Source organism: Elephas maximus, chromosome 20 (assembly GCF_024166365.1).
Source record: "Elephas maximus indicus isolate mEleMax1 chromosome 20, mEleMax1 primary haplotype, whole genome shotgun sequence".
NCBI lineage: Eukaryota > Metazoa > Chordata > Mammalia > Proboscidea > Elephantidae > Elephas > Elephas maximus.
Window position 1 is genome coordinate 44,057,027 of NC_064838.1, and position 25,945 is coordinate 44,082,971.

A 25,945-nucleotide genomic window follows, 5' to 3' on the forward strand; every position below is an offset into this window, starting at 1 on the left:
GACCACTTAATGTTCAGGTTAGAGAGGTAGAGGTTGGTGCCAAAGTCATTGACTTAATTCCTGCTTACTTGGCCAATTCATGTAAATCCCACTAACGCCTTGAACTACACCAAAGTGAACAGTAATGGTTATGCTTCTTTTAAGGCTGCTTAAAAGCAACTTCTTACCTGAGCTGTCAAACCAAGCCCTTCTGCCTCATTTTCTGCATATGGAGAAACTGAACAGAGTGAGGGAAAACAGTCTGGCCAAAATCACAAAAGCTTTGACTAAAGCATGCTGCGTTCATTGCTCCTGACAGCATCTGTCAAGTGCAGAAAGCCATGCTCCCCCAGAAAGCGGTTATCAGAAAGGAGCTGCTCACATCACTCAGAAATAAACTGGAGCTACATTCACAGTAAAATATATTCTGACAAGGATGTTGTTTCCCATTCCTTTCACCCTCTCTTCCCCCACAAAACAACCCCTCTCCATAGAATCGTTGCAATCCACCATACCTTTCTCAGGGGCTTTAGCTTTGCCTTCTAGAGAATCAAATGCAGAAGATGGAGGTGGAGTACTAGGTGGAGGGGTTGGCTGCTCCACTTTTGAAGGCTGACTGGAATCCTTCATACGGTTAACCACATGATCAGACAGCTGTGGGAAGAAGTTAGAGATGGGAAAAGGGGCAGATCAGAACCTCTGGGAATTAAGGCTCCCCTTTGGGTTGGGTTACTCATGCCTCAGGTTTACTGCATAAGCTGCTTCCTCAAGACCAACTCCAATAATACAATTCTCAAAAACCTCTTATGGTGGCCCGGTGCCTACCAGATAAATGCCAATCTCCTATGTGTGGAATTCCAGGCTTACCACATGTTCCCTGCTTAGCTTTTCAACTCCATCCCCTCCTACTTCCCTACACACACCCTGGACCCAGTAGAAAATGAGTTCTCACTTTTCTCACCTCCTCTAAATTCCCATACGTGGTCCCCTCTACCAACAACCACCACCAGCGCCCTCCACGCCACTCCCAGGCATCTCAACCTGCCCCAATCTTACCCTTCCTTTAAGGGCTTCTCAGTGCACCTTTCTCTGTAAAATCTGCACTGAGAGAAACCAAGTATCATTTCTCCCCTTCTTTTAAACTCTCATTATCACATCTGTGCCTCTAGGGGAAGTGCTATACCTCCTACGTGCTTTACCCTAATGGCTTGTAAAAACCTTGAAAGCTGGAGCTGCATCTCATTACTCCGTACACCCTTCAGTGCCACACATACAGTAGATAATCAAAATATTGCTTGACTCATTTAACCTTAGTTCCCCCTAATGAAGGCTGGATAACCAAAACTTTTATTCATTTTAGAGAAAGTGAAATAGGCATGAGGGTGTCATAAAACAGTTTACTGAGATGAAATAGCAAAAAAAAAAAAAAAAAAAAAGCAAGCTAGGGATAAATTCAGCATAAAAGCCCTTTAGAGTTCACTTCAGGAAATATTTATTAAGTGTCTAATATATGCAAGGCATCATAAAGCATGGTTTAAGGGAAGCGATTAAAAATTACTTTAAGACAAAAAACACGATCGGCAATTCCATTTCTATATACTAGCCAAGAAAAATACTTTCACACATATACAGAAACATGCAAGGATGTTCACCATGGCATTGCTGGAAACAGAAAAAAAAAAAAAACAGTAGAAACATCCAACATTAGAGTGCTGGTGAAAGAAATCATGGTATATCCAGCCTATGAAACATTATGCATCCATTAAGAAGAATGAGGTGAGATATGTATACACTGAAAGAATGAATGTATGGGATATACAGCTGATTTTAAAAAGTCATAGAATGCTTACTTCAATTCTGTAAAAAGATATTATAAATTATAAAGATGCTAACAAATATAAATATAGCTGAAAGAGAATATACGCATGTATACATTCACAAATCTGAACATGCATTTTAATTTGCACATGTATGGACATACCCTTGTTGATATATATGTATCTGTTCAGAGGTGAAAGTCTGCATGGTTACACACCAAGATGTTTGCAACAGGCATCCCCTGAAAGTGGGGGCAGAGAAGACAGGGCAAAGACTTTGGCTTTTTTTTTTTTTTTAAAGTATTTGTGTTTTCCATGAAGGTTTACAAAGCAGTTTATGTTCCCATTCAACAATTTCTACGTGAGTTGTTCAGTGACACTGGTAACATTCTTCACAATTTGTGAACATTCTCATTATTTCTGTTCTGTTGGTCCTGTTCACATTAACATAGTTTCCCTTACAGTCCCATCTTTGTTGTAACGTAATTGTTGACTGTTTGGTCTCATATAGGTGATTTTTTAAAGCAGCACAGTACTTACAGGTGATATTCATTTCATGAGCTGATTTGTTATTTAGACACAAGGTAACCTCCGGGGTTAGTTTCTGTTCAAGGTTTAAAGAGTATCTCAGGGCAATAGTCTCGGGGTGTCCTCCAGTCTAAACCAGTCCAGTATGTCTGAATTTTTTGTTTTGTTTTCGTTTTTAGGAATGTGAGGTTCTATTCCACATTTTTCTCCTATTCTACCAGGATCCATCTACTGTGGCCCTAATTAGAAGGGTCAATAGCAGTAGCTGGGCACCGTCTGGTTCTTCTGGTCTCTGGATAGATGAGGCCAGGGTTGGTGTACACTATTTTTCCTATAGACTAGTTTCTTCTTTGAGTCTTTGGTTTTCTTCTTTCTCTTTTGCTCCAGACAAGCACAGACCAATAGTTGTATCTTAGATGGCCGCTTACCAATTTTTAAGATCCCAGACACTACTTATCAAACTAAAGTGTATGAATTACATTACGTCAACTGACCAAGATGTCCCATGAGACTATAGTTCTAACCCTCGAAATGCAGAAATCCAATTCCACAAGGCATTTGGTTATGTCTAAGAAATATCTGTAACTGTTCCCCCATATGCTTTATTATATATATGAATATATGTGCACGTACATAGATGCATATACATATACATATGTGTCAACTATATACACACTTATACACATATAAGCCTACATACATACATATATTTTTTAATTATATGTATATATATGCCATGGCAATTATCAACAGGTCCTTTTTTCTTGTGTACTTTTTAGTGACATCATTTACCTTTGTCAAGCTGTGTATGCATCACCCACATTTGGTGTTACATTTCCCATCATCAAAAATAACAAGTGTCTACAGACTTAACGGTCTGACTGAGACTAGAAGGACCCCAGAGGTCATGGTCCCCAGATCTTCTGTTAGCCCAAGGCAGGAACCATTCCCAAAGCCAACTCTTCAGGTAGGGATTAGGCTGGACTATGGGATAGAAAATGACACTGGTGAAGAGTGAGCTTTCTTGAATCAAGCAGACACATGAGACTATGTGGGCAGCTCCTGTCTGGAGCTTCAGGTAGGGATTAGACTGGACTATGGGATAGAAAATGATACTGATGAAGAGTGAGCTTCTTGGATCAAGCAGACACATGAGACTATGTGGGCAGCTCCTGTCTGGAGAAGAGATGAGAGCAGAGGGGGTCAGAAGCTGGCCGAATGGATATGAAAATAAGAGAGTGGAGGGAAGGAGCGTGCTGTCTCATTAGAGGGAGAGCAACTAAGGGAGTATATAGCAAAGGGTATATAAGTCTTTGTATGAGAGGCTGACTTGGTTTGTAAACTTTCACTTAAAGCACAATAAAAATTTAAATAAATAATAAAAGTTTAAGATGCACTTATCCATCTTACCTAGTACTTCTAGGATTATATCTCACAGATACATTCTCACATGGAGGAAACAATGCATGCACAGGATATTCACTGAACCATTGTTCATAGTAGTCAAAGACTGGAAGCAGCTTGAATATCCATCAGTAGAAAACCCAAAACCAAACCTGTTGCCATCGAGTTGATTCTGACACACGGTGGCCCTGTAGGATGGAGTAGAACTGCCCTATGGAGTTTCCAAGGAGCACTTGGTGGATTCGAACTGCTGACCTTTTGGTTGGCGGCCATAGCTCTTAGCTACTGCGCCACCAGGGTTTCCATCCATCAATAGCAAACTGGCTAAATAAATTATGGCATCCATTTCAGTGGAATACTATGCAGCACTAAAAAATGAGAAAGCTCGCTATAGACTCACGGAGAACAACCTCTAAGGTATAGTAAGTTAAACAAGCAAGTTGCCAAAGCACGTAAAAGTGGGAAAAAAGGACTAGATATGTAAAATGATTGTGTGTGCATAAAAGATCTCTGGAAGGACACAGACTGAACTGGTAGAAGTGCCTCAGGACAAAGAAATTTAGTAGCTCAGGAACTGAGAAGAGACTTACTTTTCACCGTGAACCTTTTTTAAACTTTTGATTAACAGTGAACATGTTCTTTTAAGAACTATCTATATGGGATCAAATAGACAGCAGCAACTCAAGAGGTTAGATAGGAAGATTAGGGGGCAGTGAGTTTATGTTAATGCGGGAGGAACAGTTTGAAAAAGGGGAGTGAGAATTGCTGTACAACTTGAAGAATGTAATCAATGTCAATGAATTGTACATGTAGGAATTCTTGAATTGGTGTATGGTCTATGGGTATATGTTAACAAATAAAAAGTAAAATAACAAGTGTCTATTACAAAAAAAAAAAAAAAAAATTTTTTTTTTTTTTTATTACCCAGAGAGTGAATCCCCCTCTTCCTCCATCCCTGGTAACCACTAATGAACATAGTTTCTGTGTATTCACTTGTTCATATCAGTTCATAAAAGTGAGAACATACAATGTTTGCTTTTTTGTGTGACTGGCTTATTTCACTCAACATAATGTCCTCCAGGTTCATCCATGTTCCAAGGTGTTTTGGGAACTCATTTTTCTTTATTGCTGAGTATTACTCCTCTGTATGTATGTACCACATTTTACTTATCCATTCATCCACTGATGGGCACTTACGTTGCTGCCAATTTTTTGCTATTGTAAATAGTGCTGGGATGAACACAGGTGTGCATATGTCTGTTCATGTCACTTCTATCAGATCCCTAGGATATATACCTAGAAGTGGAATTGCTGGGTCATATGGCTACCTCTAGTTTTCTGAGAAACTGCCAGACTGTTTTCCACAATAGTTATACTATTTTGCATTCCTACCAACAATGGATGAGAGTTCCAATTTCTCCACATCCCCTCCAACACTTTTTTTTTTTTTTTTTAAATCTTGGACATCCATCCTAGTGGGAATAAAATGGTACCTCATTGTGGTTTTAATTTACATTTCTCTGATGGCTAATGACACTGAGAACCTTTTCCTGTGTCTGTTGGCCATCTGAATAACCTCTTCAGTGAACTGTCTGTTCATGTCCTTTGCCCAGTTTTTGATAGGGCTGTCTTTTTGTTCTTAAGTTCCAGAAATTTTCTCTATATTGCAGATACGAGACCCTTATCAGATGTAGCATTCCCAAAGATTTTTTTCCAGTATATAGGTTGTCTCTTTACTCTTAAGTCTTTTTTTATATATATTTTATTATGTTTTAGTGAAATTTTTACATAGCAAATTAGGTTCGCATTTAACAAGTGTTATACAAATTGTGGAAACCCTGGTGGTGTAGTGGTTAAGAGCTACAGCTGCTAACCAAAGGGTCGGCAGTTTGAATCTGCCAGGTGCTCCTTGGAAACTCTATGGGGCAGTTCTACTCTGTCCTATAGGGTCACTGTGAGTCAGAATCGACTTGAGGACACTGGGTTTGGTTTGGTTTTTTGATACAAATTGTTCCGCAACATTGGTTACAATGTCCATAATGTACCAGCATTCTCATTATTTCCATTCTGTTTGTTCTGTTTCCACTGATCTAGCTTCTTTTCCCCTCCTTGCCTTCTCATCTTTGCTTTTAGGTAAATGTTGACCATTGGATCTCACATAGTTGTTTTTTAAGGGAGTACATTGCTCATGGGTGATATTGTTCATTTTATAAGCCAATCTATTATTTGGCTGAAAGGTGACCTCCAGGAGCAGCTTCAGTGCCAAATTCAAAGGATATCTTAGGGCGATAGTCCTAGGGCTTTCTCTAGTTTCTACTGGTCCACAGGAATCTGAATTTTGTTCTACATTTTTCTCCCATTCTATCTGGGACCTTGTATTGTGCCCTGGTCAGAACAGTCCATAGTGGTAGCCAGGCACCACCTAGTTCTTCTGGTCTCAGGTTAGAAGAGGCTGTGGTTCATGTTGGCTATTAGTCCTGGAGACTTTGAGTCTTTGGTTTCCTTCATTCTCTTTTGCTCCAGTCTGGTGAGACCAAGAGTTGTATCTTAGATGGCCGCTCACAAGCTTTTAAGTGCCCAGATGCTACTCATTAAACTAGGGTGTAGAATATTATCTATATGAACTCTGTTATGCCAATCGACTAAGTTGTCCCACGAGACTATGGTCCTAAGTCTTTTAACCCAGTAATCCAATTCCACAAGTTGTTACGTCTAGGAAGTCTCCGTAACTGTGCCCACTATGTGCTTTATTATATATATGGATTCATATGCAGCACACACAAACATGTATACATATATGCCTAAGATACACCTATACATGCACATGTGCATACATACATGTGCATTCCTAAACACATATATGCATGCATATCTATGTAACCACACAATATTTTTTGGTTATTACTGTTGCTGCAAAATTATATGTTATAGCATTTACCAAAATTGTCCCCTTTTCTTGTGTCTTCATTTATCTTGGTCAAGTTGTGAAGTCTTCACCCATATTTGGTATTGCCTTTCCCACCACCAAAAATAACAAGTGTCTACTATCTTTTTTTTTTTTTTTACTATCTAGAAAGTGATTCCCCTTCTCTCCCCCTCCCATATCTGGTAACCATCAAAGTACACTGCGGTGTGTGTCCGTTCTTGACTTTTTATAATAGTGGGACCATACAAGATTTGTCTTTTTGTGATTGACTTATTTCACTCAGCATAAACAGTAAAGTCTTTTGATGAACATAAGTATTTAACTTCTACGAGGTCCCAGTTATCTATTTTGTTTTCTGTTGCTCATGTATTCATTGCTGTGTTTGATAATCTATCACTGAAAAAAATTAGGTCCCAAATCTTGGTACCTATATTTTCTTAAAAGAATTTTATGGTTTAAGATTTAGCCTTTAGGTCCTTGAATTAGTTTTTTGTGTATGGTATGAGGTCTGTATCTTGCTTCATTTTTCTCAAGTGGAAATCCACTTTTGCCAGCACAATTTGTCAAAGAGACTATTCCTTCCCCCACTGAATGGATTTCACACCCTTGTCAAAATTCTACTGACCATAGATGTTTGGATTTATTTCCGGGTTTTCAATTCTATTTCATTGGTATACGTGTCAATTTAAACCAGTACTAGGCTGTTTTCATTACTGCAGCTGTGTAATATGTTTTAAAGTCAGGAAGTACGAGTTCTCCTACTTTGTTCCTCTTCTTCGAAATTGCTTTGGCTATTCGGAGTCTCTTATCTTCCCATATCAAAGTCAGGATTAGTTTTTCCATTTCTGTAAAGAATGCTGTTGGAATTTCAATCAGGATTGTTGTATCTGTAGATCACCTTTAGTAGTACTGACATCTTTACTATATTAAGTCTTTCAATCCATGCGCATGGAACATTTTTCCATCTTCTTTGTTCTCTTTTGGCAGTGTTTTATAATTTTCATTGTATAAGTCTTTCACATCCCTGGGTAAACTTATTCCTAGATATTTTATTCTCTTTGATGCTATTGTAAATGAAGTTGTTTTCTTAAACTCCTTTTCAGATTTCCTGTTGCTGATGTATAGAAACGCAGCTGATGTGCGTGTTGACCTTGTATACTGCAACTTTGCTAAATTACTCTCTTAGTTCCAGAAGTTTTTAGTAAAGACTTTCACTTTTGACATTCTGTCTTAATTTTTTATCATGAACATTTCTTTAGTAACTGAAGATAATAATAATAGAGCTTCTATAGTATTTAAGATACAAAGAAATCAAACAGCAAATTAATGACATAGGACAATGGAACAGAACTGAGACTCCTGAAAGAAAACCAGATATCTATAACCGATTTTTTTAATAATATTTTATTGTGTTTTCTGTGAAAGTTTACATAGCAAATTAGGTTCCCATTTGACATTTTCTATACAAATTGTTCAGTGACATTAGTTACACTTTTCACAATGTGTCATTATGCTCTTTAACTGTGTTCTGGTTGCTCCATTTCCAGTACTCTAGTTTCCCTGCCCCATATCTTCTCATCTTTGCTTTAGAGTAACTGTTAACCATTCGGTCTCATATAGATAGTTTTTTAATGGAGCACTATACTCACAGGTAATAACATTTATTTTGTGTGCCAATCTGCTATTTTGCTAAAAGGTGATCTCAGGGGATAGTTTCAGTTCAAGGTTTAAAGAGTATCTCAGGGCAATAGTCTCAGGGAGTGCTCTAGACTCAACAGGTCCAGTAAGTGTGAACTGTTTAAGAGCCTGAGCTCTGTTCCACAATCAACTGGTTTTTGACAAGGCTGTCAGGACCATTCAGTGGGGAAAGAATAGTCTTTTCAATAAATGGTGTTCGGACAATTGGATCTCCACATGGAAAAGAATGAAGTTGGACGCCTACCCCAGACCATATATATAATTTAACTAAAAATGGGTCAAAGGCCCAAATGTAAGAGCTAAAACTATAAAGCTCTTACAGAAAACACAGTAGTATGTCTTTGTGACCTTACATTGGCAATGGATTCTTTTAGATAAGACACCAAAAGCACAAGCAACTAAAAACAAAAATAGATAAATTGAACCTCATGAAAACTTTAAAGTTTTGTGCCTCACAGAGCACCATCATGAAAGTTAAAAGTGAAAATAGTTCGATGGTTTCTATCCTAGGCTAGCTTCTCTAGAGGAGCAAAACCAGTGAAGGGTATAAATATACAGAAAGAGTCATAGCACCGAAATGGCTCACACAGTTGTACAGGCTAGAAAGTCCCAAGTCCATGGGTTAGGGTGGAGGCTTCTCCAGACTCACGTAGTTGTAAGGGCTAGTGAATCAGGTCAGACAGCAGGCCTCTGGCTCACAGGCTATAAAGGCTGATGAATCCCAAGACTGGCAGGTAAACTGCTAGCTCAAGTCCCAAGAATCGGAGGTCAGATAAACAAGAGCCGGCAGCAGGATCCAGAGCAAGCAAAAGCCAGCAAGCTTTGCCAGAAAGTCCACCCACATTGGATGTAAGCCACGCACCCAAGGAAACTCCCTTTCAACTGATTGGCTGCTTACAACAGATCTCATTGGGAGGTGATTACATTATATCAGATCTCATTATGCTGGTGATTACAACATTACATAGCTGCCAAACCACGTCATAACTGCCAAACCACTGAGAATCATGGCCCAGCCAAGTTGACACATAACCCAAACCATCACAGTTTCTCAAAAAGTTAAACACAGAATTACCATATGACCCAGCAATTCCACTCCTTGGCATATGCCCAAAAGCCTTGAAGCAGGTACTAAAACGGAGATTTGTACACCAATGCTCACTGCACCACTATGACAATAGCCAAAAGGTAGCAACAACCCAAGTCTCCCTCAACAGATTAATGAATAAACAAAATGTGGTACATATATACAATGGATTATTATTCAACTATAAAAAGGGATGAAGTTCTGACACATGCTACAACATAAGATGAGCCTTCAAAATACTATATTGAGTGAAACAAGCCAGACACAAAAGGACAAATATTGTATGGTTCCATTTATATGAAATATCCAGAATAAGCAAATTCATAGAGATAGAAAGTTGATTAAAGGTTACCAGGGGTTCGGGGGAGAGAAGAAGGGAGAGCTATTGTTCAATGGGTACAGAATTTCTGTTTGGGGTGATTAAAAATTTCGGAAATAGTGATCGTTGCACAACACTGTGAATATAATTCATGCCACTGAAATTATACACTTAAAAATGGTTCAAATGGCAAATTTTATGCTGTACATATTTTACCATAATTAAAATTTTTTAAAGAAGAAACATCCCACAGAATGGAAGAATATATTTGCAAATCAAATATTTCATAAGGGACTTGCATTAAGAATATATATAAAACATCTTTACAAATCAATAATAAAAATTAAAAAACCCAATTAAAAAGTAGCAAAGAATCTGAACAGACAGGTTTCCAAAAAGGATATACAAATGGCCAATAAGCACATAAAAAGATGTTCAATATCATTAACCACTATATACCCAGTGCCAAATGCAAATAAAAACCACAATAAGATACCACTTCACAGCCACCAGGATGGCTCTAATCAAAAAGTCAGATAACGGCAAGTGTTGCTGAGGATGTGGAGAAATTGGAACATTGCTCAAACATTACTGGTGAGAATGCAAAATGGTACAGCCACTTTAGAAAACAATCTGGCAGTTCCTCAATCAATTAAACACAAAGTTACTATTTGACCCAGGAATTCCAATCCTAAGTATACACTCAAGAGAAGTGAAAACACATGTCCACACAAAAACTTGTACACAAATGTTCACAGCAACATTATTCAAAACAGCCAAAATGTGGAAACTGCCCAATGTTCATCAACTGAGGAATGGATGAATAAAATGTAATATACCCATACAATGGAATATTATTTGGCCATAAGAAAGGAATTAAACACTGATTCATACTACAACATAAGTGAAACTTGACAATAGTATGCTGTATGAAAGAAGCCATATACAAAAAACCGCAAGTTGTATGACTCCATTTACATGAAGTGTACAGAATAGGCAAATCTAGAGAGACGGAAAGTAGATTAGTAGATGCCTAGGGGTGAGGAGAATGGAAGGACTAGGGGCTGATAGCTAGAGGGTATGGGATTTATTCTTGGGGTGATGAAAATGTTCTAGAATGACTGCAATGATGACTGCATAACTCTCAATATTCTAAAAATTACTTAATTGTGCACTTTAAATGGAGGAATTTTATATGCGAATTATATCTCAATAAAGTTGTTACAAAAAAAGAGAAAGAGAGAGAAAGAAGACCAAAGAAAAAAATGAGCCATCCAGACAGGTTGTTATTCAGAAACAGTAAATAAAGAGGCTCCAGTAGCCTGGAACAGCCAAGGATGGTAGATCTGTGTAGGTTCCTGAAGGCAGGAGCAGGATTCAGACAGAAGAGACAGTTGGGGGGTAAGAAGGTCTAGCACAGTGCAAGGCAGGGCAAGGGGGGATGCTCTATGCGCACAGAGTAAGAGACCAGAGTGGTTGTCACTCATTTTGGAAGGTGTGGGTTGTAAAGATGGAACTAGATGAACCTGGCACAGGAAGAAGCTGCAAAGTCAGGCAGAAGGGCCTGAACAATTCTATGCAAAGTTGCTGAAAGTTTCTGAGCAAGGAAATAACACCAGCAATGTTTTTAGAAGAGGAACTGATGGTGTTATAGGGAAGAGTTCCTTGGTCATGAAGTGGTAAGGGCCTGCAGCAGTAGCACAGGACAAAAGGTTAAGAAGAAAAAGGAGTTTTGATAAAAAGTTACTGCGAAAACTTGGGTGAGAATGACAGAAAAAGAGAAACTATTTGGAGAGGGTAACAAATTAGGATGATTGTAGGTATAAAGCTCCAGATCATAAAGAGGAAAGAGTCCCTCCTTTTCTGCAGTTGCAGCAACTAAGACCCATCACAAGTCAATGTACTGGACAGTGAAGAAGAACCTCTAAGCATTGCCCGAGTACCCATTTCTTACTCTAGTCAGCCACAGGCTAAGGGCCACACACTGAGGGTGTACAGGAAGCCACATTAGATGGGGAAGGCCTCCTTGAGGAGAAGACATTTACGCTAAGACTCCCCACTGCTGAATGAGGAGGCCCCAACCACATTTACATCTGGGAGAAAATGATTAGTTCCCAGCAGAGGGGAGAGCAACTATGAGGTCTCTCAGAAGGAGTGAGTATGGTGTGTCCCAGGCCCTGACAGAAGGCCTGTGTGCTCAAGCGCAGTGAGTGAGAAGACAGAGACTACCAGATCATCTGGTCAGAGCGCAGGCAAAGACAAGGCTGTACCAGCCCTGACTGGCCAGCGTCAGAAGGGCTTCGAACCGGTTCTTTCTGGTTGGAACCCCTGCTGAGAGTTTGCATGTCTAACAAGTTCCCAGCAAGTTATACATTAGAATCACCTGAGGATGTTGTTAAACTGTAGATTCTGATTCAGTATATCTGGGGTGGAAATGTAAATTCTCAGCAGGGAACTTGTTAAAAATGGAAATTCTCAGCAGACATTCAAGACAGAATGAACCAGTTCGAAGCCCTAGTCAGCAGTTCAAATTTGATCCCAGGGCAAGAGGAGGCAACTGGAAGATTCTACACAGGTGAGTGGCAGAGTCCAATTTACTGTTCCCAGCCCAGCTGGCATCAGCTGAACCATACCACTTGGAGAGAGAGGGTTAAGGAAAACATTGGCAAGATTCTTGCTGGCAATGACAGATTTGTAATATTTTTTAATGTTGTTACAAAATACAGCAAGTAATATTTTTAATCAACAAATACACATACACACACAGTAGTCAAGCAAGAATAAACACCATCTGGGCAATGCTCCCTTACCAACGGCACCAGAAGGGAGGGCCCCAAAGCCAGACAGGTCTGAGAACTTGGTGCCAGAGGCCCACTGGTCACTGTGCCATCAGAGCTGGCCACAGCGGGCCCTGTGTGGTCAGGTAATGGAGAGTCAAAACCAGACGAATGCAGGTAAGAGATCTCCGCTGCTCTCCTGCTGTGTGAGCTTGACTTGGTGTTGAGCTTCTCTGAGCCCCACTTTCCTCACCTATGAAATGGGGATCTCCCTCAAGGCTGGACTGAATGTGAAAAAGTGGGTGTGTGTTAAAGCTCAGGGATAAAACACGCTGGGGTCAGACAGGCCTGGATGTGAATCCCTACAAAGATGCTGACTAGCTGTGTGAACTTCAGCAAGTGATTTCTTACTGTTAAGTCAGTTTCTTCATCTGCAAAACAGAAATAATTAATGGTACTGACTGGAAGGCTGTTGTGAGGATTAAATGAAGCAATCCTTGTAAAGTACTTGTTGCAGGGTAAACAATATTAGCTATGCTGTGAAACTGTAATGCAGTATACAAAGATCAGTTACTATCCATACTAGGCAAATGCTGGGTGCTTAAAAATACGTGAACAAATCAATAATAATAAATTATGAGGTACAATGAAGCACAGTTCTAAGTGGTTTACACATAACTTTGTGACCTTGAGCAAGTCCCTTCCTCTCTCTGAATCTGTTACGAAATCTTACAAGATTAAGTTAGATCAGCTTCTTTTTAAAGTGCCTCCAGTTCTAACATCCTGTAGCTCAAATCTGGAACTATCCTCATCTTGGAATAATATGGGATCCCAAGAAGAGGTGGCCTTTTCCTTTTACCACCATGACATACTTTGCTGAAGCCTCCATAGGTCTCCAGTGGCAGAGTAGGATCTAAGAGGGACTCTCTCCAGCCGGCAGACCTCAGCTATGGCCTGGGTGGAAAGGCTTATGGAACACGCTTATGGGACACAGAAGTTAGAGGCAAGCAAGCGCAGGCCAGGGAGGGGCCCATGCCTCAATCTGACTCACACATGCACAAAGAGTTCTCAGCACTTCAGTCCTAACAAATGTATCTGGGAACCCAGATCCAATTTTCTAACTCCATGACTGTAGTCAACAGAAAGACAAACAACCCAATCAAAAAAATCAGCAAAGGACATGAATAAACATTTCACCAAAGATATACGAATGGCAAACAAGCACAAGAAAAGATGTCTAATCTAAAAGATGTCATTAGACATTAAAAAAAAAAAAAACCCTCGCTGTAAAGTCGATTCCGACTCATAACAATCCCCTAGGACACAGTAGAACTGCCCCACAGAGTTTCCAAGGAGCAGCACCTGGTAGATTCGAGATGCAAATCAAAATCACAATAAGATACTACTTCGCCCCCACTTGGATGGCTATAATAAAAACAAAACAACAAGAAAATAAGTATTGGCAAGGATGTAGAGAATTTGGAAGCCTAATCATTGCTGGTAGTAATATAAAATGGTACAACCATTGTGGAAAACAGTATGGTGATTCCTCAAAAAATTAAAAATAGAATTGCCATATGACCTAGCAATTCCATTCCTAGGTATGTACACCAACATTCACTGTAGCATTATTCACACTAGCAAAAAGATAAAAAACAACCCAAGTGCCCACCAACAGATGAATGGATAAAGAAAACGTGATACACACACACACATACACACAATGGAATAGTACTCAGCCTTAAAGAAAACTGAAGGGGCTCCTCAGGAAAAAGATGTGGCAGTCTGTTTCTGTAGAGATTTACAGCCTTGGAAACCCTATGAGGTCGCTATGAGTTGGGATCAACTCGACAACAGTGGGTTTGGGGTATTATAACACGGATGAACCTCGAAGACATTATGTAGAATGAAATAAGACAACACAAAAGAACAAATATTGTATGGTTTCACTTATTTGAAATGACAAAACCAAATCACCAGGGTTTCCATTTGAAATGACAAGAATACATAATTACATAGAGATCAATGGTTACTAGTGGTAATGGGTGCGGGGGAGGGGGAGGAATAACTTACTGGGAAGCAGTGGATTTTGTCTGCAGTGATGGGAAAATTAGCAACGCCTAAGGGCAATGGTTACACAACCAGACTATTGTAGCTGTTATGCTTCAGTTCTACATCAGGAGGGAAAAAGGGTGAAATGGCAAATAAAGTATTTTATAAAATTTTACAATTACAATAAAAAAAAAAAAATTACAATAGCAGCCAAAAAAAAGGCTGCACCTGTTGATACTACTTAGGTACAACTAGACACTTCATAGGATTAGTTTTATTGCTTCAAAGGCTTAGGGTCATGACATCATGGGTCTATCCAGTCAATCGGCCTAACGACGTTTTTAGAGTTTCTGTTCTACCTTCTAGTTCCATGAGTAGTGCCTAGGGTCTTAAAAGCTTGTGAACAGCTACCTAAGATACAAAAATTGATTTCTATTTGCCTGGAACAGCAGAGGAAGAAGGAGACCCAGGAATCAGAGAAGAAAATGGGCTACAGGTTTATCTGCCTCCATAAACTACTATATCCATTACTATGAGGCCAGGAGAAACTGATGGCACCTGGCTACCACTACTGAATGTTTTGATCAAGGACTCAATAGATGGATCCTGATCAAAAAGAGGAAAATGTGGAACAGAACTTCAAATTTATATGGAAACCAGACTTACTGAATCCATTGAGACTGGAGGAGCCCCAGAATCTAATGCCCAGAAATAATCTTTAAACCTTGAATCAAAACTATCCCATGAAGCCATCGTTAAACTAAAGTTTAGCCCAATTAATAAAGAATGTTTGCCTCCCAGAAGAATTAGTGGTGCCTGGCTACTACCACCAACTGCTCTGACAGGGATTACAACAGAAAGTCCTGGACAGAACTGGAGAAAAATGTAGAACAAAATTCAAATTTATGAAAAAAGACCACACTTACTGGTCTGACAGAGACTTGAAACCCCTGACACTATGACCCCTGGATTCTCTGCTGAGAACTGAAACCCACTTTTCAGGCAAAGATTAGTCAAGCCTATAAAACAAAAAATAACACGTGAGGAACATGCTTCTGAGTTCAATCAAATATATGAGACCAAATGGGCAACTCCTGCCCAAAAGCAAGACACAAAGACACGAAGGGACAGGAACCGGACGAATGGACACGGGGAACCCGGGGTGGAAAAGGGGAGTGTGCTGTTACATTGTGGGCATTGCAACCAATGTCACAAAACAGTATGTGTATAGAATTTTGAACAAGAAATTAACTTGGGCTGTAAGCTTTCACCTAAAGCACAATAAAAATATTAAAAAACGTTTGCCTCAAGCATAGCAGTCTATATAAAGAATTATCTGTATAAATATAAACTGACAACAGTTAATCCAAAGCACTGATGAGAACTTTAAGGGGCAGAGAGCCTACATTAATAGTGATGAAACAATACATGTACAGAATTGTGACACCCAATGAAGTATGTAACCAATGTTACTGAACTGTTCATGTGAATGGATGTACCATTTGGTTGTATACATCGCCACCAAAAATAAATATTTTTTTAACAAAAGTGAAACATAAAACTACCATATCATCTAGCAATCCCAATCCTAGGTATATACCTGAAAGAAATAAAAGCAGGAATGCAAACAAATACTTCTACACCAATGTTCATTACAGCACTGTTCACAATAGCCAAAAAGTGGAAACGACCCACCAAAGTTCATCCACAGATAAGTGGATAAACAAAATATGGTATATTCATGCAACTGAATATTACTCAGCCATAAAAAGGGATGAAGTTCTGACATGTGCTACAACATGGATGAACCTTGAAAACACCATGCTAAGTAAAGTAAGTGTTCACAAAAGGACAATATTTTTGATTCCACTTATATGAGATACCTACAACAGGGTAATACATAGTGACCAAAGTTATTAGTGGTTACCATGAATGAGAGAAAGGAAGAGGGAAAAGGGACTCAGTGCTTAGGAAACACTGAGTTTCTGTTAATGGTGGTAGAATAAGTTGGTGATACTTGCACAACATGATGAACATAACGTCACGGAACCGTACATGTAACAAAATGCTGAATTGGCAAATGCTTAGTTACATGCATTTTTACAATAAAAGAATTTTTTTAAGTGTGAATTTAGAGGCAAGTACCCAAAGAGAGGGCTATAGGTTTCCTTATGAAAACATATAGTCCACAAGCAAGTCATATGGCCTCCCCAGGACCAATAAGGCTGGGCTAGAGAGGGCTGCTTTAAAAAATACAAATTATCAATTTCTGGATGGAAGAACTTGGATAGAAATAAGCAGAGTCCAGCTGACCCAATAAAATGAAGAATAACAGTCATAAAAACTATGAATTGCGATACCCTGCTAATACTACTATTTAATAACATTCGTTCAGCACTCACTATGTACAGACTACCTCCCTTAACCACAACACAATGCCCATTTTCCAGTTGAAGAAGCCAAGGCACAGAAAGGTTAAGGAACTTGCCCAAGGTCCAGGGCTATGAGCGTACAAGACAGACCTCTGGCCAGCCTGCCCAGCTCCAGGGCCACAGGCTTAGCCGCTGTGCTAGTTTGCTGTGGAGAGCAAAAACGTGCTTGTCCCATAACAAGGGCAAAGGAAGAAGCACTTGCTAAGCAGCAGTCACGGGCTGGAACAGCCTCTAAAAGGGACAGCTACAACAATAAAAAGAAGAGGAATCAAGGTTTCTAGGAGAAAGCCAGGAGAAACCAACCAAATTCAAAGCAGGTTTCAACCACATGCCCAAAGGGACTTACTCACTTCTTTGACTCTGCTTGGTATCACAACTCCCACAACTCCTCTTTCTCTCCCTGACTTGGCTTCATTTCTTGTCACAGCAGTACGGCCACCTGACATAGTATACACTCCATGACTTGGTTACGTCATTCCCACCAGAATACAGGCTCCATGAGAGCAAGAATTCTGTTTTGCTCTACGGTATCTCCAATGCCTAAACAGTACCCAGCACACCGTAGATGCTCAAATGTCGGTGGCATACATGAATTAAATACGTATTTACTAAAGGCCCAGGTCCATACGCTGTACTAGTGCAATGGAGTATGTAAAGATATAACAGCCATGAACTTGATATTCAAAGTGCTTATGGTCACATAGGATAGGTAAGACAAATACACAGAGAATACAAGCCACCAAGCCGTCAGGTAAGAGAAACTCAGTGAAAGTGCACCAGGAGTTTTAAGGGAACCAGCAGTTATAGCTGTAAGGGATATGGGCATTTGAGTTAGGCCTGACCGGATGACTGCAAATAAAGGCTGCAAGTGGGGGAGGCACTCCAGGCGGAGGAACAGCATGAGCAAAGGCACAGAGGGAGAAAGCTCACAGAAGTCCCAGAGTTCAGTCTGACAGCACAAGTCCATGAAGGAAATAAGATGTGAAACGTTACTGGGGTTCCACTAGGTGATGGCCCTGAATGTCAAGTTAAGGAGTCTGGAATTTATTCTGCAGTCATTTGGGAGCCACTGATTATGCTCCTAAGCAAGGACTCAATCATGACCTTCACTTTGCAAAAAATGGTCTAGCCAAGCAAGTAAGATAGAGATCATGAAGGGGCTGGAGGCAGGGTAGCTACCACATGGTGCAAATCAGGAGTAATAGGCCTAAAACCGTTAACAATTGAAGGAGTGAAGGGCAGGGGATGTATACAAAAGATACTAATGAAGCAAAGCATTAAGACCTGGCACCTGACTGGACTCAGGGTAAGCAGAAAAAGCAATTTACAGAACAGTATATGCAATATGATCTCATTTGTACTATAAAAAAGCGAAGCGTATACTTGTATATATAGACTTGGAAAAAGTCTGGAAGGACACATGAGAAATTGTGAACAGTTGGCATTTTAAAATAAGGTGGATTTTGCAAGAAGTCTTAAAGCAATAGATGGGGGAAAAGATGACAGCAAGGCCCTGAGTCTGGCTTGCCAGAAAGAGGGAATGACAACACTGAGATGGCACTGCTCTATGTGTACGCAGTATTCTAAGTCCATCTGAGTAGATCAGTTCCAAAGGCAAATAGACAAGTTGCACAGGAAGCAACAACAGGTTGCATCTGAAGAGAAAAATAAGGAAATCTCTGGCATTAGCCTGCCTAAGGACAGACCAGAGAAAGGGTGTAATCTGTCCACACTCCAGAAGGGGGCAATAAAGCTCATGGCTGGAGCAGAGGAACTCTGAAACTCTTAGAGCAAACCCCCCCCAAAAAATTGCCTTCAAGTTGATTCCAACTCATAGCGACCCAGTAGTACAGAGTAGAACTGCCCCATGGGGTTTCCAAGGAGCAGCTGGTGGATTCGAACTGCCGACCTTTTGGTTAGCAGCCAAACTCTTAACCACTGCATCACTAGGGCTTTACCCTTGGAGCAAGGCCTCCAAAACATGAGCAAGCCAGCATGGTGGCAAAAGCAAACTCAATGCCATCAAGTCAATTTCAACTCACAGAGACCCTACAGGACAAAGGAGAAGTGCCCCACAGGGTTTCCAAGGTTGCAGTCTTTACAGAAGCAGACTGCCACATCTTTCTCCCCTGGAGCCACTGGTGGGTTCAAATCACTGACCTTTCAGTTAGCAATTGAGCACTTAGCCACTGTGCCACCAGGGCTCCTTAGCATAGTGACAGGGTTCCCGTTTAAAGGTAATGACCTACAATGAGATACCACCTCACCTGGACATTACTGGTACAAATAAAAAAAAAAAAAAAAAAACAGAAAACAACAAACGTGGGGAGATTGGAACCCTTATACGCTGCTAGTGGGAATGTAAAATGGTACAACCATTGGAAAATGGTATGGCACTTCCTCAAAAAGCTAGAAATAGAAATACCATATGACCCAGCAATCCCACTCCTAGGTATATACCCTAAAGAAATAAGAGCCATGATGTTCACTGCAGCACTATTCCCAATAGCAAGAAGGTCGAAGCAACCTAAACGCCCATCAACAGATGAATGGCTTAAACTGTGGTACGTACACAGAATGGAATACCACACAACGATAAAGAATAGTGACAAATCTGCGAAACATCTCACAACATGGACAAATCTGAAGGGCATTATGCTGAGTGAAATAAGTCAACTGCAAAAAGACAAATATTGTATGAGACTGCTTTAATGAAGTAACAACAAAAGGTTTGCACGCAGGAAAAAAAAAGAAAAAACTCTTTGACAGTTACCAGGGATGGGAAGGGGAGGGAAGGAAAACTTACGAAAGAGATAGTAGACATGTGCTAATACTGGTGAAAGGAAAGGCAATACACAATATGCGGGAAGTCAGCACCAAGGCAAGAGAAGACACTGAGAGCATCGCAAGAGTAAAAGGCAACTATGGTGGCACAGCGGTTAAGAGTTTGGCTGCTAACCAAAAGGTCAGCAGTTCAAATCTACCAGCCGCTCCTTGGAAATCCTATGGGACAGTTCTACTCTGTCCTATAGGGTCACTGTGAGTTGGAATCGATTCAACAGCAATGAATTTGTTTTTGAGTTTATGGTAACTCCTATAGCACAGGTAATCCTTCAAAAATAGAATGGACACATAGATATGCCAAGAGGTGAGGGAGGGGGTAAGGGAACACACCCACCTGAAGACACAGGTTACGAAAAAAACCCCTGCAGCTGGGTCCATTCCGACTCACAGTGACCCTGAAGGACAGAGTAGAGCTGCACCACAGGGTTTCCAAGGGACACCTGGTGGATTCAAATTACCGCCCTTTTGGTTAGCAGCCATAGCTCTTAACCACTATGCCACCAGGTTTTCAGACACAGGTTTGATGGTGGTAATTTCTAAATACATGACTGTAGGTACTTCTCATATATTAATATAAATAATAGAGCACACAAGTGGCACAGTCAGGGAAACCTCTCAGACATAACTAAACACCTCACCAAATGAAATTCTCAGGCTTGAAGGCAAAAGACCATAGACTTGGAGGACATCTACGTCAACTGGCACAACACAGTTCTTTAAAGACAATGTTCTATATCCTGCTTTGGTGAATAGCATCTGGGGTGTTAAAAGCTTTGCTTCCTTATCTGAAGCAAAGGAGAGTGAAAAAAATTGATTATAGACTCAAGGGAGCAATTAGCCCAAAGGACTAAAGGGCCACATGAACCACTGCCTATATAACCCTGAGACCAGAATAATTAGATGGTGCCCAGCTACCACTACCAACTGCTGACTGGGATTGTAACAGAGAGGCCTGGACAGAGCAGGAGAAAAACGTAGAACAAATACTCAATTCACAAAAAAGACCAGACACACTGGTCTGACAGAGACTGGAGGAACCCCCAAGACTACGGCCCTCGGACACTCTTCTAACTCAGAACTGAAGCCTTCCGAAGTTCACCTTTCAGCCAAAGATTGGCAGGCCTATAAAACAAATGATAATACACATGAGGAATGTGCTTCTTAGATCAAGCATACAAGATCAAATGGGCAACACCTGCCCAAAAACAAAGTCAAGAAGGCAGGAAGAGACAGAAAAACTGGGTAAATGGTACCGGGGAACCCAGAGTCGGGGGTGGGGGGAATGGGAAGACTTCTGACACAATGTGGGATTGCAACCAATGCCATGAAACAATTTCTGCACAAATTTATGAATAAGAAATTGATCTGTAAATTTTTAACTAAAGCACATTTCAAAAAAAAATAAAGGTAATGACAAAAACAAGTTACTCATTTGCGCACACTCCCTATGTGCTAGAAAAAAAAAATGTGCTAGGTGCTAGTCCCATTTTACAGCTAAAGAAACTAGAGTCACAAAGGTTAAATACCTTGCCCAAGATCACAGACATAAGAAGTGCTTGGGCCAAGATTCAATCCCAAAACCTGGGCACTTAACAGGGATACTCAAACAAGTGAAGGCAATAATAACAGAGCTACTCTAAGGTGACACGTAAGACATGTAACCTTTTTTACAGAAGGTCCAAGTCAAGAAAAATAAAAATATTTTCAAGTCACATTTGCCCCCATTTATGATGCTTAATTGTGCCACAGGGTGTGGTAGAGGTAGCATCTACCCACAAAACCCAAAACTCACTGCCGTCAAGTCGATTCCTACTCATATTGACCCTATAGGACAAAGCTCCATACGGTTTCCAAGGAGTGCCCAGTGGATTCGAACTGCCGACCTTTTGGTTAGCAGCCATAGTTCTTAACACTGCACTACCAGGGTTTCGTACTCATAAAATAGTTTCTACTTAAATTAATAGGATGGCATTATGAACAAGAGCACTATTTTAGCCTCTAAAATGTTACCACAAAGGTACGTTTGAGAAGTAGCAAGATGGAGGCAGCTTTCTAAACGCTGTTCTTTACAGGGGTTAGGGTTGTGAACACCTGAAAACTCACAAAGTGAGTTCACAGGTATCACTCGTGTATGTGCAGGGGCAGGGGCCTAAGGACAGTGAAAGCATGGTACACAGAGAAGTGGCTTGCCTGAGGTTACAGTGTTCAAAGCCAAGCTAGGCCTACACCACCATAGCTCTGTCTGCTCAATACAACATTTTCTGAGTACCCACTGAGTGCCAGGCATAGTGGCAACCAGGAAAAGATAAAATACAGCTCACTGCCCTCTCTCAACCTGGCTCCCATTGCTGAAGGAGTCCTTCTCGCCTCATCAGGCAGATCAGGGTAGGGTCGGCTGAGCAACCAGGGCAGTGCAAATGCTGCCAGCTTCCAGAAAATCCAGCTTACAGGGAGTCTCGGCCTGTCAGTGGCTCCTGGGACCTAGACATCCCAATCCCAGCAGAGATTTTGCCCACTCCTGTGATTCTAAACATTCTTCTCCTTGCCTAAGGCTGTTGCCTTGGAGATTTTATTCCCTAGTCCTTCATTTTTATATGAGCTGAAATTAGATCTGCCGGCTGCTCACTCCAGATATAAATCCCAGAGTGCTGGAACAAGAGGAGCTTTGGAGACTACTAACACCAAGTGTGGCAAACACAAATGGCCATATAGGTCAGGCAGGTGACAAAATGAATAAAATGAGCCCGGTAGGGGAGAGGAAAAAAAACAAAACACAGTGCAAGAACATGGTAGTGAGCAGGAGAGCACATGCCCCACAAAAGGAGCCCAGCCACCTCACTACTCCTACAAAAGGCTGCCATTGGAAACGTAGACGAGAACTCTTTTTTTTTAAAGCCTAAAATTAAATTTACATGAAGCCTCTCAATTTTTAAATATTGGTAATTGATTCAGATCAATTAATACCACAAAGTTTCTGAACCCATGGTTCAGGGCAAGAATAAAAGAGTCAGTGGCTTAAAATCCTGTTCAACAAGTATTTTACTGACCTATGCCATGCTCTGGCTACGTGCTGGGAAGAGAGACTCCTGCTCACGGAACAGAGAGAAAGTACATACATAAATAGGTTTTTCAACCCCAGGGGTGAGCAGTGGGAAGAGAGCAGGCGGTCAACAGTACACCAGGATGGTGGGACAGTGGAGGGGTAAGAGGAGTCACACTTTGGGAGGACCCCTGCAGAAGGTAATTTAGTTCTGGGCATGAGGAGGAATTTAGCCAGCATACGGGCAAGAAATCACCCCAAGCAGAGAGACTGGAATCACAGATCCAATCAATCGCAAGAGATGGCTTACAGCACACAGGAACAAGTACCCTCCCTGCTGGGCTGCCTGCACCCAGGGGGGCTCAGAAGCCAGGCCAGGGAATTTGCCTTTAACCTAGAGGCAGTGGGGAGGCAGGGGAGCCAGGGAAGATGGTGTGGGCCTGAAATGAGATAAACAGTACTAACGATAAAGAGAAGAGGATAAAGCAGAGACACCTGTGGAATGCAAAACTCAAACTTGTAATTACATGTAGAGAAAAAGACAAATGTAGGAGGACTGCCAGGTTTCTGGCCTGAGTGATGGAGCGGCAAGATAAGAAATAAGGATCATTTTTAAGGGAGGCAGGGGAGGGAAGTGGATGAGTTCCATTTGGATGTACTGAATTCGATGTGCCTGTGGGACATGCAGAGGTGTTCCACTGTAACAAAGGAGGATGAAAGAGAATGGCCAGGGACAGGGTGTAGAAAGGAAGGAGGGCCGACTCCAGGAAACATTCTGCAGCCTCTAGCAGCCACAGAGAAACAGCAGAGGCTGCAGATTTGCTCCTTGGAAACCAGGGCTGCCATGAAGAGCCTGTGTGTGCCCCTCCCTCTAACAGTGCGACGTGTACACTTGAAACCGGGGAGAAGCAGAGATGCCTTCCAGTGCAGCTCCTTCACTTCACAAGTGAGGGAACTGAGGGACAAGAGGAAAACAGCTGGCCCAAGAGGAAACGAGCAAGAGTTAAAATGACTCTCCCTTAAACCAAAAAAACTAAATCCACTGCAGACAAGTCGATTCCGACTCATAGCGACCCTGTAGGACAGAGCAGAACTGCCCTATAGGGTTTCCAAGGCTGTCAATCTTTAAGGAAACACACTGCCACATCTTTCTCACATGGAGAGGCTAGTGGGTTTGAACTTCCAACTTTTCGGTTAGCAGCTGAGCCCTTAACCACTGCACCCCCAGGGCTCCTTGATTTTCCCTTACTCTTGCAGTATTTATAGATTTCTCTTTTACAGAGATAGAGCTTCACCGCTACACTGATACAGTTAAGAAGTATTACGGTGGGATTTCATCTTATCTGAGGGTTATATTCTAATGTCAGAAGGTAAGTGAAAATCACCTTAACTCTTGCCTGCAGAGATTTTATTACTGGTTACATTCTAGTCCTATTAAAATGAAATGTAAAGAATGTTCAAATAAACCCTTGAAAACTGTTCAATCTCCCCGTGGTGTACAGCATAGCTTTGTGTGGGGCCCTCTTCCGTAAGCTGGGGAACATCCAAGCCAGATGAGTGGAAGGGACTACAGGAAGGTCTACATGCTGGCATCTGGGCAGTCACATCATTCGTCTTCAAGATAATTATTCACTCCTGAGCAGCTGAAGGGGAAAAGTCAGCAAGATCTAAAATGTGCTGCTTCCCTGCAGAATTTGCCACACTTTGTTTTCTAACACCTAACACACGTCAGTAGATGTGACGTGTTTGGGGAACACCAAACAGAATAGCACATGTGAAAGCACCCAGCCCAGGGACTGGCACGTAGTTTACTAAATTTGAAATTCAGATTCAGAGACGTTATTCATTAGAAAGCTATAGAGAACTTGGCCACCTGTTCCTTGCCTTTCCAAGCTGTCATTTCCTGTTGTGGCCTCATCAAAAGACACTCACATGGTCAGTCAAGTAGACCTTTAAAGCTGGGGAAGAGAGAAAAGGACTTGTGATCCAACCCTTTCAGGGCACCAAAGCTAAACAGGGTATGGAAACGCTGCACCATGTCTTTTAAGAACAGAGACTTATCCCTTTAAGTGTCAGGGCTCAAGTCCAGGTCTTCTGCCATGTTTAGTTCACTACATTGCCTTAAAGTAGGCAATTAAGATGGAGGATGCAACCAAAAAGCAGACATTATGGAGTGGACAGAATCCCAACAACAGAGGCTAAGATCTATCAAGAACAAAAGAAAGCTAGTGAACTAATAGGAAAACCTAATAGCGTAAAACAATATAAGGGGCATCGACATTCATGATGAGGCATTAGAGCAGGCAAGGTCAAAGTATATCACTGGGCAACAATGAGGTAGAAAAGAAAGGTTGCAACACACATATGGAACAAGTTTCTATTAAAGCCTGAACGCAGAAGGGTAAGGTTCTCATGTATAGCTGCCACAAAGTCGCCAGCTTGGCTAGAAGAAATATGGTTAATACATTAACCCAAGCATTCAATCAAACACCTACATATTAATAAGCCAGACCCTGTAATGAATAAGACAGTCTTTGCCCAAGAGCTTAGAAAAGAAAAACAGGATTTAAGGACAAAGAGGAAGGAATGATTAAAAATATTAAAAAGTAAAATCATCAACCTGATAAAGGGCATCTACGAAAAACCTTCTTCAGTTAACATCATACTGAATGACAGAAGACTGAACAAGGCAAGGATGTTCACTCTCACCATTTCTATTCCACATTGTACTAGAGGTTCTAGCCAATACGGTAAGGCAATAAAAACAGAGGAAGGGCATCCAGGTTGGAAAGAAAGAAATAAAACTGTCTTTATTTGCAGACAGCATGATCCTACATATATAAAATCCTAAGAAATCCACCAGAATACTACTAGAACTAATAAACAAGTTCCACAAAGTTGCAGAAAACAATATCAATATACAAAAATCAATTGTATGTCTATGTACTAGCAATTAAGAAACCAAAAATGAAATTTCAAAAATTCCATTCACAATAGCATCAAAAAGAATACTTGGGAACAAATTTAAGAAAAGAAGTATAA

General features: G+C 40.9%; 1 protein-coding gene across 2 annotated transcripts in view; it reads right to left on the reverse strand.

The window, feature by feature from the left end:
* Positions 1-25,945, reverse strand: part of CHCHD6 (coiled-coil-helix-coiled-coil-helix domain containing 6) — a 320,395-nt gene that overhangs the window by 287,030 nt on the left and 7,420 nt on the right. For both annotated transcript variants that reach the window (XM_049862544.1, XM_049862543.1), the window contains exon 2: positions 495-633. In XM_049862544.1, the coding sequence (XP_049718501.1) occupies positions 495-633 (139 nt within the window). The remainder of the gene's footprint in view (positions 1-494; positions 634-25,945) is intronic.